At 37.3% G+C, this 21,227-nt stretch overlaps 1 protein-coding gene across 2 annotated transcripts in view; it reads left to right on the forward strand.

Moving 5' to 3' along the window:
• Positions 1-4,809: 4,809 nt before the first annotated feature.
• UCHL3 (ubiquitin C-terminal hydrolase L3) overlaps positions 4,810-21,227 on the forward strand; it is a 43,491-nt gene continuing 27,073 nt past the window's right edge. The window contains exons 1-6 of one of the 2 annotated variants that reach the window (XM_030312072.1): positions 4,810-4,916; positions 5,034-5,045; positions 12,769-12,897; positions 17,363-17,519; positions 17,917-18,002; positions 19,828-19,875. In XM_030312072.1, coding sequence (XP_030167932.1) covers positions 4,875-4,916; positions 5,034-5,045; positions 12,769-12,897; positions 17,363-17,519; positions 17,917-18,002; positions 19,828-19,875 — 474 coding nt within the window. In that variant the 5' untranslated portion in view covers positions 4,810-4,874. The remainder of the gene's footprint in view (positions 4,917-5,033; positions 5,046-12,768; positions 12,898-17,362; positions 17,520-17,916; positions 18,003-19,827; positions 19,876-21,227) is intronic. The other variant, XM_030312080.1, reaches the window with a different exon arrangement.

Here is a 21,227-nt window from a genome sequence, read left to right on the forward strand (position 1 = left end):
TAGTTTATTCCGGTTTAAGGTTGGAATAATTGCCAAATCGCTCAGAATATAAGAATGAAACCTATAAGGATGAGAGAGCAGGTTTTGAGACACAACAACTTTTGTTAAGACATCAAACATCACTTTGCCAGAAACACCCTGCTATTTTTGAGTAGAAGTTATTGAATTTTCATCAGTGGCTGAGAAAACGAATTAGTGAGTTTAGTCAAGTAAGAAATGGTGACAAACCTTGATATTCTTTGACAACCATCGAAATCAATCTGTCAGTGTTAAAGTCAATAAAAGTGCATGGATTATTTGATATTGCTGATCTGTATCACGTGGGGAGAAAGGTTGGGAAACACTGGAATACATAATAAATTCTACAGGGGCTTTAAGAAAGAATTTTAGGATGGATCAAGGATGAAAAGATGTGAAATTTCAGCCAAAAACAACTTGAAAAATGTCCAGACTCATTCATGATCAATGAAAATAAAATGAGATATTTTACAATGCACTAAGTTCTAGGATTTTTCTCTCTTTTAGACTCCTCTCTCATGCTCTTCACTTACCTCCTTTTTTTTTCTTTTTATCCCCCTCCTTCTCATCCTCTGTCTCTCTCTCATTGTCCCCTTCCTTCTCCAACCCTCCTCACACTCTTGTCTCAGGAAGAGACGTGTAGTAACGATATGCTGTTGCTTGTTTTCCTGCCAACTTGGATGTCCCTGGGTCTCAGTCTCCAACCTAAGTGGTTCATCAGTGGTGTGGAATTTTTCTGGATGGACAGTTCAGAGGAATTCTGGCACCTGCTGTTGTAACAATACTTTGTAGCCTCCTCCAATCCCCAGCCTATCTTCTGAGTACCCTTCTCTAACTGTCAGCATGTTCACTGCTCTTGTCTCTTTCCGGCTTTGAAAAGAATTCTAGATCTGGCTGCAGGAAATATAGGTTGAAGTCCCATTCTGCCACCTGTGAAACCTTGGGAAACAATTTAAACTCTCCAAGCGGTAGCTACTGTGTTTGTAATATGGTGACATCTCTCTCTCTCTCACCTGCCTGCTTGTCAGACTGTAGTGAGGATCAAACAAATGCATGAGAAGGGTCAAAGTTTCTATGAAGAGTAAAGCCTGAATTAAGTCTGAATATATATTATTGTTTCATTGCTATAATAACATCTCACTTAGTTAACATAGTTGGACAGTTTACTAACAAATTAAATTGTATTAACATATACATTTAAAATTTTCTGGAGGTAAAACTACACATCTTTATTTGGCTATTAGAATTTGAGCAAGTGTATCAATTACCTATATTCCTTTTAATTTGATTATTTAAAGTTTTGGCAGGTATAGTAATCAGTTGCTGCTAATTAGTTTGTTCTCACAAACTACCCCTTCCCCAACACACACAAATTCCCAATGTCCTACTACAAGCAAATATTTATTTAGCTTACATTTCTCAAGGGTTAATGGTGGGTTGGCCAGTCTAGGCTGGGCTCAGCTGAGGTGGTTCCGCTGTGCTCCAAGTGTCTTTTGCTGTGTTTCTGGGACCAGCAGGCTAGACCAAGCACATTCTTCTCAAGGCAGTGGCAGAAATGCAAGACAACACGCAGAAATACAAGCTCATTAAGGCCTAGACTTGGAACAGGCACGCTATTATTTCTGCCCTACTTTATTGACTAAAACAAGTTACATGGCTGAACTAGGTGTCAAGGAGTGGAGAAATAACACACCTGATTTTCATTATTTGTGGTAGTTATGGTCTGTAAAGTCACCATGAATACTGCTTTAGTAAATACAGAACCACTGCTCCCAGGGGAAATATCGGTTAGGTTCCTGTGAGCCTCTGATAACATTTGCATCAACAGATCGATACATAACCTTGTTTTATGTGTTTCTTTTTAAAGACACCTCACCTGATATACATTGTTGAATCATTAACATCAAATTCCTGGCCGACAGCACCATAACTCATGCCTGAAGGAACAAATCTAACACATGTATTTTTGGTATAAGGCACATCACAGCCCTCTTGTGTTTGGGAACATCAGACAGAATGTCTGCACAATGCTTGGGGCCATATATACACTGAAATCATCAATAAAAAGTGAAAAAATGCAAAAAAAAATATGGCACTAAATAGACTGCAAAAAGGACACTTGTTTCTAGGATGAGACCTGAAACAAGAAGGCAGAATATTGCCTGTTCACTCTCAGCTGGGAACTCAAGTTTTTTGCCACTACACATGTCTGCAAATAACTGTGGGAGTATTAATTTGGGGGACACAAATAATGTTAGCAGGTAGGCAGATTCAAAGTGCAGAATCCATGAATAATGGGGATCAACGCTACTTTGTCCTTTAGTGGAAAAATTTTAAAGGAGGTAGATGAAGGGAGAGTTAAAAAAAATAGGGCCTATAATGCCTAATCTTGAGATCCATCTCAGATGTATTGAATCAAATCTGCATTTCAGACCCCCAGATGTTTTTGTATGCACATTCAAGTCTGAAAAGTACTTCCCTTTAATATGATGATAGGTACATTCATGCCAGAGAGTGGAAGTTAAACCCTACAAAAATTAGGGCCCTAGTGCAGAATTGTTATGAGTCTAAAAGTTTGGGGCATACAGGAACAACCTTTTTAAGGTGAAGAGTAACTTATTTCATCTTGCAACTCCTATAATGGAAAAGAGGCAGAGTAATTGGGCCTCTTTGGCTTTTCGAGAGCAGCATATGTGACCCTGGAAATTACAGCTATAACACATTTACTGGGTAACATGGACGGCTGACGGTTTGAGGGGGTCCCTGAGCAAGACAGTGCTCTGCAGCAAGTCCGTGCGGAAAGGCCAGCTGCCTTGCTGTTTGGCCCTATGTCTCAGCAGATCCAGGGGTACTAGAGATGTCCATGGTGAGTGAGTAAGGGTGTATGTGGAGTCTTAGGTAACCCTAACAGGAGAATCACAGGGAAGAACCTCAGGGCTCTGGAGCAAGGCCATTCACTAAAAGCAGGCCATTTGAAAAGCAGCCCTGGCATGCCACTGAAAGCCTGGCCATAAAACTCAAGTACGATGCAACTATAGCTGCTTATCATGAGCTGGACATTTCAGACTTACCAACTCACTCTAGGGGGGTTTAACAGCAATCTGTCAGATGGATAAGGAGAAAGAGGAATCAAAGTTTTGGAAATTGCTTGGAGGTCAAACATCGGTGGCCAGAATATGAGTGGGAAAGTTGGAAGTTCTTCGAGAAAGGCAAACTCAGCACAATAAAATTATTCCTTTTTTTTTCACTCGTAAAAGCTCCTCTCCCTGAATGCCTTCTATTGGGAGCAGAGTGGTAAATGCACTCTACCCCAAGTCAGATCTCTGGAGTTATCATTGACAATTTAGGCTCACCAAAGGGATATCCTATTAAAATGGTTTCTATTTAATTTGTGCCTCCTTCTCCATCTCCGTGGTTTATTGCCTTAATTCTCTCATCATTTCACCCTTGCAAATATCCTACATTATTGACAAATTAAGTTTCTGCATATCTGTTGATTCTCTTCATTCCTCAAGTATTTATCGAGCATCTATTATGTATCAGGCACTGGGGTAGGCTTTGGGGAAACAGTGTGAAGAATTTAAAAAGACACTCCTGCAAGCCTCATGGAATTTACAGGCTGGTGGAAGAGAGATATGAAAATCCTGCTTAAAAGCCTTCAGTGGTTCCCTGCTGTTTACAGAGTGAAGCCCAGATGTCTTGATGGGACTGTCCCTCCTTACCCCTCCAGCATCACCTCCAACCAAAGCCCTTCAACCTTGCAGGCTCTGCAGCCACAGTGCACACTTCACTTCTTCTGAGCATAATCAGATATGCAGAAACTTAATTTGTCAATAATGTAGGAAATTGCAAGAGTGAAATGAGAGAATTAAGGCAATAACCATGGAGATGGAGAACGAGGCACAGATTAAACAGAAACCGTTTTAAGAGGGTATCCCTTTGGTGAGCCGAAATCGTCAATGATAACTCCAGAGATTTGACCTGGGGTAGAGTGCATATTACATTTCAAGGGCCCTCTCCAGCTTTACACCTTTTGCAGGGAACCTCTGGACACACCTCCCCTCTTTAGCTGCACGTCTCTTCAGTTCTACATCTCATGCTACCACTATCATATATGTATCATACTTCGTTGCAATTTTTCATTCTTCTGCCCACCTCTTCTACTCTACGGTGAGTGCAGTGTCTGATTCATAATAGGTGCTTGACATTTTTTTCATAAATAACTAAATAGGTATATAGAGAGCAACCCCCCTCCCCCCGACACACACACACACACACACACACACACACACACACACACTCTGCAATAGCAGATAAGGCTAACATACCACCTCTGCACCGTGGCAAAGGAGCTTTTGGGACTTGACTCCTGGGCATTCACTGGCCTTCAGGCCTCCTGATGCATGGCAATCCCGTTGTTCGCTCTTAGAATAGGACTCAGTGGCGCGCCCCCTAGCGCCTCCAGCTGAAGCTGCAGGAACGGGAGGGCTCCCGCGAGCATGAGGTCCCAGGCCCGCGCAAGGCGCAGGCGTAGCACGCGAGCGCTAGGCTCGGATGGGAACAGTCCAAGTGAGAGGGGAGCTAGCTGTGGATTCAGATTCTTTTTCCTTTTTCATTACGGAGATGGCTTCTCTTGTCTTCTCCGATTGTATCTTAATTTAAAATGTAAGACTTGAGTGTGGCTCTGCAGGGAAGGAGAAAAGCACTAGAGTGTTTTGTCAAGCTGTTTTTCGTTCTTCAGCACCCCTCCCTGGGGGGGTGGAGGAGGGTTGGACGGTCCCAGGTCAGAGCGCGCGGGGGCGGAAGCGGCGGCGGCTGCTGCTGTCAGAGCTGGAGAGGGGTCGGGCGGAGCGGCCATGGAGGGTCAGCGTTGGCTGCCGCTGGAGGCCAATCCCGAGGTGTGCGCTGCTTGGATCTCGGCTTGAGGCCGCGGGCATGGGCGGAGGGAAGCGGGATGCCGCGGCTAGTCCAGAGCAGTTTGTTTCTATAAATTGTGTTCTCTGTTCCGTTTTCAGGTCACCAACCAGGTGAGTGAGGTGTCTGTCGCTGGGGACCCCGGAGCCCTCCCTGCCTGCCTGCACCTCTGATCTTCCTAGGAATCTGGAATTAGATTCAGTGAGGGCCCCTCTTGCTCTGCTTCATACGGGTGTGACCCCTTTACGGCCGTATCCCTACCACCTAATTCCTGGAGATGCTCCCGGCTGTTTCAGCCCTTCCTCTGGGGCCATTCCCCTGTCATCCTGGGGTCTGGGTCTGAGGCTTGTGGCACATTGACCCTGTGTTCCTATTTCTCTTCCCTCTTCGTTTTGCCTCCTGCTAGTGCCAATTCCATAATTTCCCAACTCCTGTACCTTCTGGGTGACTAATTTGTCTACACTACCTGACTCCAAGCTTTGAAAACTCGCCCACCCAGTCCTTGTAATTTCATCCACCGCCTGCACTATGAAATCATCTTCCAATCATCTTCTCTTGCTCCATCAAGTCACTTGTCTTCCCCGCCACGCCCCCTTTCTCTTCCAGTCCCTTAAAACTGGAATTTAGTTGTTTCTGTACCATAGAAAGCTCAGTATAATAGTTCCCACGCCATTCTTGGCCCACCTACAAACACTTCAAGTTCGTCTGGGTATTGAAGGTTCAAGTTTGGGGTGGGAAACGAGAACATCTCCCAGCCACTCCATTAAAAGTTATTGTGCTACCAGGTATAAACTTTTGATTTGCTCAGGTGTATTTTATCTTAACGTGTTTTAAATTCTCATCATCTCATTTACTTTTTATGGCCCTTTTAGCTTGTCATCTGATGTACGTTCCCGCCCCCCCCCCCCATAATTTTCCTTTTCATCATCAAGGAATAATGATTCATCACATACTTGATTTTTGGTTTTCAAAGCTTGTAGAAAAATTCCTTATATACAGAAAGTAGATAGAAACGCTTTATCTTAATGTTGACAGTAAATCTTTCATCTTATGCAGTTTATTTTATGTTTTTGAAATGACTCTGGAACTCTTGTCTCTTTAGTAATCCTGAGATGTACAAAACTTAAAACCCTGCATATATCTTTTATATTGTGCTTTAGATGGCATTCTCTATATGTATGTTAATTTTCTTTTGTTTCCCCCTTTTGAAATTTGCTGTTCATTTTTTCCTTAAAATAGTTTCACCCCTTTGTAAAGAGAGAAAAATCTTTAGGCTGAAGAAATCATTTGCACCTTCTGATTTAGTCCATAGGGGAGACCTAATCCAAAGCTATTTTTATACCTTTGTGAAAAATCAATTTACCATATATCTGAACTTTGTTCTTTTCCATTGATCTTTGTGTCTGTTCTTTTCCCGATACCACATTGTTTTGATTATTGTAGTTTGGTAGTAAATCTTGAAATCAAATAGTATGAATCCTCCCACTTTGTTCATTTTTGAAATTGTTTTAGTTACTTTGCCTTCCCATATAAATTTTAGAATCGACTTGTCAAGTTGTACAAAAAAATCATGGTTTTGATGGTAAATGTGTCTAAATGTATAGATTTAGTTTGGGGAAAACTAACATTTTAATGATATTGAGTCTTGTATTCCATTAAGATAGTATATCTCATCATTTGCTTAGGTCTTTGATTTCACTCAACAGTGTTTTGTAGTTTCAGCGTATAGTTCTTGCATGTATTTTGTTAGATTTATACCTAAATATTTGTTACTATTGTAAATGACACTGTTTTAAAATTACAATTTCGAATTGTCCATTGCTATGTGTAGAAATATAGTTGATTTTTATATGACGGCTTGTATCCTACTACCCTGCCAAATGCGCTTATTCTGGTGGCTTTTTTGTCGATGTTTTGGGATTTTTGTATATAGACAATCATATTCTGTGTGAATAGACTGTTTTTTACTTCTTCCTTTTCAATCTGTGTGCTTTTTATTTCTTTTTCTTTTTTGCATTCGTTGGGACCTTTAATACAAAGTTTTCCGCCTTCGGTGGAAAACATTTGATCTTTCATCATTAAATATGTTAATTGTAGGGCTTCGGTAAATGCTTTTTGTCAGGTAAAGAAGTTTCTTTCTTTTCCTAGTTTACTGAGAGTTTTTATCATGAATCCATGTTTAATTTTCTTAAATGGCTTTTCTGCATCCCTTGAGATACTCTTTTAAGAAATAATACCAATTGTATATAAACATAGAAGAGGAGGGACACTTACCAATTCATTTTATGGCCAGCATTACCAGACAAGCCATAATAAGAGTAACTGCAGACCAGTATCCTTCATGGGATCTAAAAATCTTTAGCAAAATATTAGCAAATTGAGTGTAGCAATGTATAAAAAGAATACTATTTCATGACTAAGAGCAGTTTATCCGGGGATCGCACAGCTGGGTTCACCATTCAAAAGTCAATCAGTGTAATTAGCCATATCAAGAGACAAAACTATTTTTGGTGATATTATTTGTTAATAAGATATAAATTTATTTAACTGGAAACATACATATTGTGATCCAGCTGCCAATGGACCTTATTCCTAGGTAATCTTAATATTAACTATAAAACACATTCACTTTAAAGAGACACAAACAAACACACATGCACATTTACTTATTCACATAGATTCAATGATATTTGCGGAGCACCTTTTCTAATGCCAGGTATCTGAGAAGGAGCTGGTTATTCTTTGGTGATTAAAATATTCATGGTTTTCTGCTTTTCAGTGGGAAGATAGACAATAAACAAGTAAGCAAACAATTAGCAATTGTTTTAAGTGCAATGAAAAAAATTAATAGGGCACTGTGATCAAAACCATCAGGAGAAACATAATAGGTTAGTTGGTGACAGGAGGCCAGTCTGAGGTGGCATAAACAGGGAAAAAGATGTTATTTAGTGTATGATTTGACACTATTTCTGGCTTGTTTTGGCAGGGTTCAGTTTGTTTTAAATTTATTAAAGAAGTAATGTGATTTTAGGGCAGAATGAGCAAATATTTTAGAAGTGATTGGTTTTAACCAAAATTTTTGTGGTTGGTTTTAATTCTTTATATGTTAGTGACAAAACTGAGACTAGAAAATGGACAGAAATTTGATAACTGACTTAGAATTTGGAGAATAAATTAAGCCACAGATAAACCCGAACAATATCCATCCCCACACTCTCTATTTCTTCAACTTAATGGAATCTTAGGTATTTTACTTGTTACAATTTGGTAGTTGCATACGTTATTATACTCTTAGTTTTATGTTCTAATGATGCCTAGTTTGTAGGAAAATGATTGACATATTTATTATATAGAGATCATTATTAACTGTTAGACATTAACTAGTAACCATGTGTCTCAGTAGATGTGGTAAGCAGTGATTTTTCTTGTTGATTAATGTGCTGTCAATCCATTCTAAGGATATTTTATCATGTTACAGGTAGGACTTACCCGGAATAAAATCAGTTAGGTGATAAAAAAAAAATTATTCTCATTTAACTTCTAGTTACTGTCTACTTCTTCTAGCAATTACTGCTTATATATATTTATTAGTAGTAATATCAAGTACTAAATAAGCATAATTTCTGTTACAATCTAAATCATTAACAAATGAGTAATAAGGTGGAGTCTGTCACTGCCCTGAGCATGCCATTAAAGACCAGAAAAAGTGGCTTAAAACAAATTTGAAAGGAAAGTGAATGTTATTTTTCTGTTTTCTTAAATTTACAAAATCAGAGTTTTTGTTATTTGACTGTCATCTAAAAAAGGAGGAAGAATTCATTGTAAGTTAGGGGCAGAGGGTAACAGTTTTTCAGGTAGAGAAGTCTAGTTTGTGTGCAAAGACCTGGAGGGAAGAGGTGGTTATAGACTCTTTGTTCATTGTGGCTAAAGTTAGAGAACACCGTATAAAAGAAGATACTTCAGTGAAAGAAAAGTAAATAGGGATGAGAGCAGCCTGGAGCTTTGCGCGTGGGTTCTGGCCATGTGAATTTGAACAATGCTATAATCTTCCAGACTCCGTTTTCTCATTGGTAAAAGGATCTAATAAAAGCTACCTTGCTCCTTGCAGTAAAGGTGAAGTATATTAAAGCTTCTAGCATGCTTTCTGATACATGACACTTTTTAAAAATATTTACAAATAATTTTATTTTATTTATTTATTTTTTTTTATTTATTTTTGGGACAGAGAGAGACAGAGCATGAACAGGGGAGGGGCAGAGAGAGAGGGAGACACAGAATCAGAAACAGGCTCCAGGCTCCGAGCCATCAGCCCAGAGCCTGACGCGGGGCTCGAACTCACGGACCGCGAGATCGTGACCTGGCTGAAGTCGGACGCTTAACCGACTGCGCCACCCAGGCGCCCCTACAAATAATTTTAAATGGTGTTTATTTGGTGGAAAAATTTATCATTGGACCATAGAATTAAAAAAAAAAAAAGTTGCCTCATATTTTAAGGGCACATATCCTAAATTACTCATTTTTCTTGATTGGCCAAAATTACAGTGGCATTGTGAAAATTTAGTGGGCTAATCGGTCAGAATTTTGTTATTACCCAATGTTTAGAAAGGCCAGATTGGTATTAGGTTGTAAGTCCTTTTATCCTGCTTGATGCAAACTGCATGCTTCTATTGTGTAGAGATGGCTTTGGAAATGCATATACAGAATACTCTGTGGGTAGTCTGAAGAAATTTTTTTGGAATAGTTTTAAGGTCATTACTTTGAGTTTTTCTCCCAGTTTTGTAAATTTAACTAAAACATGTGTATCAGTTCTATAGATTTTTATAACTTACAAACTACATATAACTATTATAAAAATAACACATTTTTTAAAACTGGAAAATAAGAAGTTGAGTTCACATCACCCAAGCTAACTGCAGTCAATATTTTTATGTATGTATGTATGTATGTATTTTTAAGCAGTCAATATTTTAGAGAATTTCCTTCCAATCATTCTCTATTTACATAGGATAATTTTAAACACAGATGCGTTTGTTTAATTATCAAAGTAGGACAGCTTCATGATTAAAAAAAAAAAGAGAGAAGTAAAAGTTGAAGACCTTCTTCCCCACCCTTTCTCCACTTCCCAGAGGTAGTTACTATTAATAGCTGCTTTTGTTTTTTCATTCATAGATGACTTCCTGTGTGAATCTTACAACAATCCGGAATCAGAGGATGCAACAAATGTACTTGATAGATATTGATTGGCCTTTTTATGTCAGTCTCTTTGAGATTAGCAGTATGAGTAAAAATTTAAGTGTGATTCCAGTTAAAATGTAGCCATTTTTATGTTAATGTAGTCATTCATTCCTCAGTTACTAATCATTCTTTCTACAGTGCCTGCCTTGGATCTTAGTATTTTTCATCCTTAATAGCTTTGGCTGACCTGGAGTAAGACTGTCCCTAAAATGTTTCACTGTTACTTCCAGTTTGCAGCACAGATGTGTTTCTCTGTTACGTGTACCATGCTGTTTTATAATTTTATGACAGTATGACTTTTTGGGGTGTATAAAATTAACAAATTTAAATCCTCTTATCAGGATTTATGATTCTTTTCCCTTTAGAGCTTTCAATCCTAGGCAGATAGTATTCTCCTATCCAAGTTCTAACCAGGCTCAACCCTCCCTAGCTTCCAAGCTCAGAGGAGACCAGGGCACCTTCAGGGTGGTATGGCTATAGACTGGGCAGGCAGTGTTCTGTGTTGATTAAATGAATGCCTGGTTTTCGATTAGAAGCCAAATATATCTTTCCTCCTTATTTAACGTGACATAAATACAAATGAATATATTTTAAATTTTTAAAAAAATATTTATTTACATTTTGAGAGAGAGAGAGGGGGACAGAGAATCCGAAGCCTGCTCGAGCTGACAGCAGCGAGCCTGATGTGGGGCTCGAACTCATGAACCATGAGATCATGACCTGAGCAGAAGTTGGATACTCAACCGACTGAGCCACCAAATGAATATGTTTTAAATATTCATGATAAATATAGCTTAATGGACATCCATAGACATACAGATGGCAAGATTATCTGTTAAAATAGGGATGTGATCTTCAGTTCAACAAATAAAACTTGAGTGTCTTTGGGTTAGCCAGGTACAGTGCTAGGTGATGGGATTAAAAAGATGATTAAGACACAGTTCCTTCCCTTGACTTGTGGGTCAGTTTTAATTCTTTCTGGTTTCTAGATCAAATTGAATATAGAGAAGGGCATAGACTAAGGATTTTGGAGAAAGTGGAGAACAGAGGGGAGTAGTTTGGAGTACTTGAGTGAACTTTGTTAAAAGTGTAGAATCAGATGAAGAATAGGTATGCTATAGAAGAGTCCATTGATTTCTGTGGCCTCAGACTTTGGAAAGCATGTGACTTAAAGAAACTGATAGGTGTTGAGTACATTCTACCAAGAGTCTTTTAATTCAATATATTTCTTATTAAACCTATCTAGGACCTTATTTTTGACCAACCATATTATCGTTAGAGTTTCTTTGCCAGGCCGAGAAGCAGAGAGATGGAAAGTAGCCCTTTAACTGGGAAAGTCTTTTCTTACAGAACCTGACTGTGTGAGATTAATGGCACTGTTCATGTGACATAACATGCTTTCTGTTGGTTTTATAAGATCTCAATTGATGGTCCAAGTACATGTGATCATTCTTCAAGGGGAAATACCCAAGGCACCTTAGTTTCAAACTTCAGATAGTGTTAGACTGGTAGATAACTTATAATATATTCTTGAGGTAAGGAATAATGATGCATTTTTTTTTAACGTTTTATTTATTTTTGAGACAGAGAGAGACAGAGCATGAACGGGGGAGGGGCAGAGAGAGAGGGAGACACAGAATCGGAAGCAGGCTCCAGGCTCTGAGCCATCAGCCCAGAGCCTGACACGGGGCTCGAACTCACGGACCGCGAGATCGTGACCTGAGCTGAAGTCGGACGCCCAACTGACTGAGCCACCCAGGCGCTCCAAATGATGCATTTTTAATACATTTTTTTTTCCTCTCCTCCTTTTTTTCCCCTCTCACTTAAAACTTATTTTGTGATGGTGTACTTTTGTAAATCATCAGCTTCATTCAACACAAACATATATTAAGACTTTATTGGGAAATTGACATTATTCACCTTACTTTTTCTTTTTCCCTCTGCAGTAGATTAGGGTCTGACATTTTATTTTCCTGTGAAATCTTAAGAGTTTAAAAAAATACTAATCTTCTGTTATACTCGTTTTACCAGGTATGAGAGACAGTGAAGTCGAGTGGGTTTCATTGTGTACTAGAGGTCAGGAAGCCAGTTTACTTCTAGCATTTTCTGGCATTCATATAATCACTTGGACTCTTTTGGCTTTATGTACTTTTTGCTCATTGATGTAATTTGTGATATCTGTCTATCTTTAAACCTCAGGCGTCATTTTTGGTAAGTAGGATAAACTGTGTTGATCATCTAATTGTTTATTTGAGAGAACTTAAAATACGTCTTCTTAAAAGTCATTGTAGTGAAAATGAGTTTAACATATCAACCAAGCTAAGCTGTATGTGTTTGGTGAAGTCCTGGCTTATTATGTTCAATCCCAAAGTAATGGATTTTGAAAAAAAGGGATTTTGCTTAATATAAACTTTTAATGTTTGTTAATTGATATAAATAAATTGCTATCTCTTCTAACCCTATTCGTGGAAAACCTTTACTTTTCTTGCTGAACATTAGTAATAAGTATACCTTGCATTCACTTTATTTATTAGATGTGCAGTAATACATGTTATTTCCCTGTTAATGTTGCAATGTTTGTTTGTTTTCAACTTTTACCAGTTTCTCAAACAATTAGGTCTACATCCTAACTGGCAGTTTGTTGATGTATATGGAATGGATCCTGAACTTCTTAGCATGGTACCAAGACCAGTGTGTGCAGTGTTACTTCTCTTCCCTATTACAGAAAAGGTACTTGTTAACTGAGATGAAGTCTCTGGTAAATGTAATGTTCTCTTTCAATGTTGAGTTAAAAACATGGTCCGCTTTAAGAATAAATGACTCCCTTCTTGCATAAAATGAGGAAATCTAGGGGCCACTGGGTGGCTCAGTCGGTTGAGCGTCCAACTTTGGCTCAGGTCATGATCTCATGGTTTGTGAGTTCAGGCCCTGCGTCAGGCTCTGTGCTAACAGCTCGGAGCCTGGAGCCTGCTTTGGATTCTGTGTCTCCATCTCTCTCCCCCTTCCCTGCTTGGGCTCTGTCTCTCTCTCTCAAAAGTAAATAAACATTTTTACAATTTTTAAAAAATATGAGGAAATCTAAAAGATATCTTAGGGGCACCTGGGTGGCTCAGTCGGTTGACTGTCCAGCTCTTGGTTTCAGCTCAGGTCATGATCCCAGGGTCCTTGGATCAAGCCCTACATCGGGCTGAGTGTGGAGCCTGCTTGGGATTCTCTCTCTCTCTCTCTCTCTCTCTCTCTCTCTCTCTCTCTCTCTCCCCCCTCTCCCTCTCCCTCACCCTCTCCCTCTCCCTCACCCTCTCCCTCTCCCTCACCCTCTCCCTCTCCCTCTCCCTCTTTCCCTTTCCCCCACTCACATGCTCTCTCTCTCTAAAATTAAAAACATAAAGGACATCTTAGAAACTTAGTTTTATTAAAGGGCTGATATTTAGATTTTGATTTATAAACTCACAATAAAGCCCTGAATTAGACTTTTAAACTTGGGTAGTTTTCTTCTTTTATAAAATATGATTAGTTTGCCTCAGTGTGTTTCGGTATCACATTTAGTCACATTTTGATGTATATACTTTAGAAATGTTAAGTACTAGAATAATCTTAAATCTGTCTTAGAGAAGGTATAAATAAATAATATTCACATTTTAAGTATATGTGTAATTGTTTCCAATCCATAATTAAAAACAAGTCTTTAAGGAGGAAGGTATAATTAATGATAGGGGTTACATTATTTTCAGAATAAACTTGATATGTGTGGAAATCATTAAGTTTAAACACAGCTTAATTGGCAGGTTTAGGATGTGTTGGGGATTATAATCATCTATTTTTAGAGTTTGATATTTAATTTCAAATCTCCACATTTCAGCCTTTTCTTAGAATGTCATATAGATACATGCATTTTGAAACCAGCATTTTTAAGTTCATTGTGAAACAGCTTTTGAGACTATATCCTTCTGATTTCTATTTTTAAACTTAACAATAGGATGAACTCAGTAGCTGTGAAAGATGAAGAAGTGAATGTTTGGGAAGATGTGGGAGAAGTGTTGGTGACTTTGTCATATACATGCTCAGGCCATGTTATTTTTCAGGAATAAATGGAGCCAAGTCTCACAGAAATTAAGAATTAGGCTTTGTTCAGTCCTAGAAATTTCTGGATAATTTTCTTTATGCCATAACTAAGTAGCCTCAGTTTAATATAAATAAAAAATGCTGAAATAGTTCTCTTTTCTAGTTAAAGTTCTACCAAACAAATTATTTAATTAAAGAAGGGATATTTCTTGGGGCACCTGGGCAGCTCAGTCCGTTAAGCGTCTGACTCTTGATTTTGGCTTATGTCATGATCTCATGGTTTCATGAGTTCAAGCCCCATGCCACGTCAGGCTCTGCGTTGGTGGTACGGAGCCTGCTTGAGATTCTCTGTCTTCCTCTCTCTATCCCTCCCCCTCTCGCACTATCTCTGTCTCTGTCAAATAAATAAAATTTTAAAAAAGAAGGGATATTTCTTCATATTTGCTGTTTGTAATATAGAATTCAAAGTTATTAATTTCTTAGTGATTATACATTATTAGACCAAACTACTTTTAATGGTGAGGTTGTAATTATTCTGAAATTTGAGGAGGGGTTAGGACACTTAAGTTTACTCTCTTAGTCCTATGTTATTCTCATTTTTTTTTTTTTTTTTTGTTACTAAAGTAAGCCAATAGCTATCCCAGGACCCCAACTGTAAAGAATAATAAAAAGAAAAAAAAAAAAAAGCTTAAAGCTTAGGCTTTCTTAGTTGGTGTTATACAAATGTGAGTTTATGGTCCAAGTTGGAAATTTCCCAAAACATTGAGATGTATGACCTACCTTTTTTTTTTTTTTTTTCCTTATTAAAGAATAAATTGGATTTGGTCTCCTTCATGTAGTGGGTTATCAGTTTTTAAAAAAGCATGTTGTCCTTATCAGTAGGACTCTTCATTTAGTGGATAACCCGTACTGAAAAGGTCATTGGACCCATTGTTAGAAAAAAACCCCACAATTCTAAAATATTAAAGCGAAGAATATAATGGCATCTGCCATGTTTGGTTGTTTCTTACAATTTGGCATATTTCCATTTCAGTTCATAAGGGACATATTAAAGTCACTCAAAGGGTATCTAGTGGATGTTTTAGGAGATACAAAGTGTTTCAGTCTTCTGTGTTCTGATTTAGAAAGTGATTATGTAATTGCACATGGCTAAAGCAAACTAATACCAAAAGAACTGCCATGGATACTTCGTTACTCTTTAAAGAAAGTCAGTTATGGTGATTTAAATGTGTGCTTCATTGTCGTGTTTACTCACCAATGAATTGCAAGGGAAGAGGCTATAAATTTCTCTCTGATATTTTTGTCTCTTGACCCTGTGTTTTCACTTTAGTCTGCTGTTAATAACTTTTTCTCCTATGCTTGCTCTGTGTCATTTTAGGATTTTTCTTCTTAAATGTTAAATCTTGAGAAGTTGCCAAATCTCATTTTGCTTTGTCAGCAAAGAACACTGATACTAAACAACGGTAAACTAAGCTGTAGGACCATATAAACATTTCAGCATAAGCTTACTATATTGAATCTTCTACAGTTTTTATCAATTAAAGTCATATGAATGAATTAATGATTCAGAATTTATTCTGAAAATGTAAATTAAAAATTTGATTTTGAGGGGCGCCTGGGTGGCGCAGTCGGTTAAGCGTCCGACTTCAGCCAGGTCACGATCTCGTGGTCCGTGAGTTCGAGCCCCGCGTCGGGCTCTGGGCTGATGGCTCAGAGCCTGGAGCCTGCTTCCGATTCTGTGTCTCCCTCTCTCTCTGCCCCTCCCCCGTTCATGCTCTGTCTCTCTCTGTCCCAAAAATAAATAAACGTTGAAAAAAAAATTTTTTTTTTAAAAAAAATTTGATTTTGAAGCAAATTCATAAAAATTATTATTTTTATTAATGTTTATTATTTATTCATTTTTTTTTGAGAGAGAGAGAGAGAGCACAAGTGGTAGAGGGGCGGAGAGAGAGGGAGACACAGAATCCAAAGCAGGTTCCAGGCTCGGAGCTGTCAGCACAGAGCCCGACACGGGGCTCAAACTCATGAGTCATGAGATCACGACCTGAGCTGAAGTCAGATGCTTAATTGGCTGAGCCACTCAAGTGCCCCCATAAAAATGATGTTTTAAGGCATATATACATTTGTTGTTAGAGGCAGTTTCTGAATTATGGGTTTACTGTAGACATCATTTGTCTCCTTAATTGCAAGGATCAGCCATCTTTTTCTGTGGAGGGCCAGATAATGAAGATTTTCAACTTTGCAGGCCTACAGAATCTGTGGTAAAACTATTGTACTTTGCTTTTTAGTGTGAAAACAGCCATAGACAATACAAAAATAAAACTTTTCTTATGAGAACAGGCAGCGGGCCAGATTTGGCCACTAGGCTATAGTTTGCAGATTTCCTACTTTATTGGATTCTGAACATTATAGAACAAAACAATAAAATCATCTTTCTACTCTCTCCCTCCTCCTTCTCATCACTCGTTTTTTAACCTCTTTATTATTTTTTAACCTTTTTTTTTTACAATTAGGAAAATGAGACACAGAGTCATTAAGTAACTTGTGAAATAATAATCACACAGCAAGTAATAATGGAGCCAGGATGTGGGCTTAGGCAGTCAGGTGTAGAGCACACACTTCTGACATTTATTATTCCCATATTGTTTTTAAATCAGTTATTAGAGATAATGGTGAACGTTTGTTATGAATACAATATGCTAAGAATTTGTTAGTACAGTATGATTTAACAATATAGAAATGTAAAGAAAAGAGTGTTTTATTCTAAAGATGAGGTAAAAGTCCTCCAGTAATCTATGGTCGCAGAGATAACCTGTTACATTTTTGTATACTCTTTCAGATTTTTCAATGCATACATAAAGTATGCATTTAGTATTTTTTAAAAACATAAATGAGAACCATGGTAATATATATTGACCTAGAACCACCCTATAATCATGGACAGATTTCTGAGTCAGAATATATAAATCTATTTTATTCTTTTTTAAGTGCTTTATAGGATTCCATTAAGATATGCTGTAGTATGTTAACCAAATGCCCATTAATGGGTATTTAGAAGTTTCCTGGTTTTGTGTTTGAGTACTTTTTAACGTATTGTTTTCATAAGTAGACTATTGACTTTTTTTTTTAATAGTATGAAGTATTCAGAACGGAGGAGGAGGAAAAAATAAAGTCTCAGGGACAAGATGTTACGTCATCAGTATACTTCATGAAGCAAACAATCAGCAATGCCTGCGGAACAATTGGACTCATCCATGCTATTGCCAACAATAAAGACAAGATGCACTTTGGTAAATAATTTTTTATTACTGCTTGTCCATCACCTCCCCCCAACCCCAGCCACCAGAAGTCATGAGTTGACTTATTGAGCAGTAGGTGGTGCTGTGGTTCTTTCTTTTAAAGTATCAAATAAAGCATTTTCCTTTCTTTTTCTTCTTTTTTTCCCCTAGTGGGAATGTATATACTGTTAGAAGAAATATTAATCTTTCCCATTCTTTTATAATGTTGATAAAAAGAGGTTTCACAAAAAACTTAAAGCCTATCATTTATCCCAGTATTCTTATATTCCCAACTTAGCAGTGAAAGGGTTTTTATCTAAAAAAAAAAGAGCATGCTTCTAGTATTTTCATATATCAGTGTCTTTGAGATAACAAACCTTCTCAATTTTATCTTCTTTAATATTCTCAGAATCTGGATCAACCTTGAAAAAATTCCTAGAGGAGTCTGTGTCAATGAGCCCTGAAGAACGAGCCAGATACCTAGAGAACTATGACGTCGGTACCTTCTTTCTGTCTCGATCTCATTTATGGGCAAAGTTTTGTGGGATTGTAGATACTTTTGGGATGTTTGTCTTGAAACTTTAGTTTTGAGCAATTATGGATTTTATTGTGTCCGTTAAAAAAGACCTTCTGTACTTCATGTAACATTAACCTGAAATATCCATAAATGTTGATGAATTGCCACTTCTTTTCTCCATCTAGAGCTGAATGACAGAAAAAAAGTTTGATTTACAAGTTTTTTAAATATTTTATGCTTGACTGTTCCTTACCACTCCCTCCCCATAGTAAATAGATGCCTGCCAATGCCCTGTGTGTGTTTCACTGGGAATTTGGAACAAGGCTGAAGGCCAGTGGAAAAAACAAAGGCTTAAGGCTAGATGTCAGATCATATGTAGCTATTCTATCAGCTTAGTAATGTTTTTGCCTGTGTGAAGACATAATCTACTTGTACCATTTCATAGAATTGTTTTAGAATGACATTTAAATCTTACTGGTTTTGGACTCTTATTTTTCTTTTGAAGGACTTTTAAACTTTAATTAACACTACTAGGTAGATGTTAAGTTCTTTGGAATTAGAAGGAGTATAATGTACAGATTATTTGGCTAGAAAAATGCCTTATACAGAGTTTGTGTCCAATAGATTCATTGATTTCATCATGTTTTAGCATTCTTACCTACTTTGACTATCTTAAATTGTTTTTTCTTTAAAAAACCTGCAGATCATAAAACATCTTTATTTTACACAAAAGTAAATTAAACAACATAAAAGTCACCAGTAATCCTACCAATAAGAAGTAGCCGCCATTATTAATATTTTTATAGGGAGTATATATGTATATACACAAGTTTTTAAAACAAAAAGTTGATCACACTGTAATATTGTTTTATAACTTGCTTTTTTCACTTAACTTATCACAAACGTATACCATACCAGTAAGTATATATTTGACATCATCATTTAATGGCTGCATAGCTTTCCATTGTACAGTATTTTATTTTACCAATAAATTATTGTTGGGAATTTAATACTTTTCCTCTTTATTCACTATTTAAAGAAATACTACAAGGTATATTATTGTAGCTAAATCTTTGAAAATGTCCTTAATTATATATACTTATGTACAGTTATATGTAAATACATAAACTCCCAGAAGAGAAATTGCTGGATCAAACAATTTGCATGTTTTTAAGGCTTTGATACTTATTGCCAAATTACCATTCATAAAGGTTGTACTTTTCACCCGAAAACGACTACTTTTGCCCATTTTCTTCATGTTTGCTAATAGTGGGTACTGTAAGGACATTTTTTTTTTCTTAAGTTCAGAAAACTGAAATCTCTAGCTTCTGATAAATGCATGCTTTTTGCTCCACATTTTTAAACTGCTGACTGAAGCTGCATGATTAAGCATAACTACAGCCAGAGCCGCAGAGGAGCATGTAACCTGGAGAAACAGATGAGATCAGCTTTTTCAGTCTCTATCTGTGAGATGCTTACTTTATTCTAGTCCCAGTTGAATAAAGTGTTAAGTGTTAGTTCTAACAAATAATTTAAATGACTCCCACTTAACACCTGGAAATTACAAATAATCAAATATTCAGTTTCCTAAGTCTTCAGGGATTTGTGGGTTAGAAAGTACAGCAATTCATTTGGTTACTCAGAAATCATTCTTAAATATGTAATGCTAAACTGTTCCTAAACTTCTTCTGATTTGTTGTTTCTTAACAAAGCTTTAGATGTTAAAACTTAGCATTGTTGTTTTCTTTTAGAAAGTTGGACACGGTCATTTTTTCCTGTTAATTCCTTGTGTTCTCATTACAGGCTATCCGAGTCACTCATGAGACCAGTGCCCATGAAGGTCAGACTGAGGTATTTCCCATTTTTCAAAACTTTCCTTGCCATGTGTAAGTCTAACCACAGTGTTCTCATATGGCATGTAGTTTTAGAAAACCACTTGGACTTTTTTTTCCTTTGAAGGAATCTGCTTATGTAAAAGTCGTCACGAAGTAGCACAAGAACATATATTGGTAAACTATTAGTAGGCACTTTGATATCAGCTGTCTCAGTCTGTCTAATCATTTAGACAGATTGCAGGTTGTGGGCTGTTTGCGTTCCCTATTAGAGTCCTCTGATTTGTGCAAGTGTTTCGAGAAAAATACCTGTGCTATAGTATGAGCAGATGAGCCTGTATGATTTTCAAGACTCTATCATGCCCAACCTGTGGCAAAAAGCTGTGTCATTCTCTTTGCTCGGTAAATCTGTTCCAGGGCAATATGATGGTTTTTTACCATTTTCACCCGGGTAGCTAGTTCCTCACCTGGCTCACCTCTCCTCTCCTTCTCTTGCCTCTTTTTTTCTTTCTCTTGGTTGTCTTCATTCCCTCTTCCATTTCTTTTCCTTCCCTCTAAGCCTCGTGCTCCTGCTTGTGGGAGGGGTGTCAAAAGGTGTTTCAGCAAGATGAATTAGAGTTCAATTGAAGTTGTTTGGTGAATTCATAGCACATCTGAGTGTTAACACCAGAGAATTATAGATTTTCTTTCTTATCCATCTGGGACTTGAAACCATAGTTTTTCGTGTACAAAGATCATATTACCTTTATGCATTAAGAGTACTTGAAAACACATTTGAAAAATACCTGATTTAAAAATATTGGTCTTAAATATTTACACTATCTGCAAAAAAATTTAAGGAGAAAACAATTTGATACTATGGTATGACTGCAGTTTTTCATAGATTGAACTGGATAACTGAGTGTTTATAATAAAGCCATCTAAGAATTTGGACACTAATTCCCCCTATAATTATATCTTCTTGGTTGGTCTCAGGTTCTACTTTCAGAGGTGTGGACTATTGTTTTTTGACCAAGTTTGCACAAACACACACACACACATACACACACACACACTATCTCCAGATGGCTATAACACCAGATTGTGGATTAATCAAACACTCCCTTTTTTTTATTGCTTTGTATGATCCTAAGCATGTTCTTAATCTTCACTCTGCTTTGCTTTTTTGTTTGTACATTTATAGTGTTAGAATTAGCAATGACGATAATCAGCATGAGATTGTTATAAAATACGAAGATAGCTATTTGTAATGAAGCAAAATTAAGTGTAATAAAGCAACATTAATACATGTTTACTTCAAAAATTTGTCTTTGCGTTACCTTATCTTGCCTTTTTTTGGTGGCTTTATCCATATTAGGGCTTCAGTAACTC

This window comes from Lynx canadensis, chromosome A1 (assembly GCF_007474595.2).
Source record: "Lynx canadensis isolate LIC74 chromosome A1, mLynCan4.pri.v2, whole genome shotgun sequence".
Taxonomy (NCBI): Eukaryota; Metazoa; Chordata; class Mammalia; order Carnivora; family Felidae; genus Lynx; species Lynx canadensis.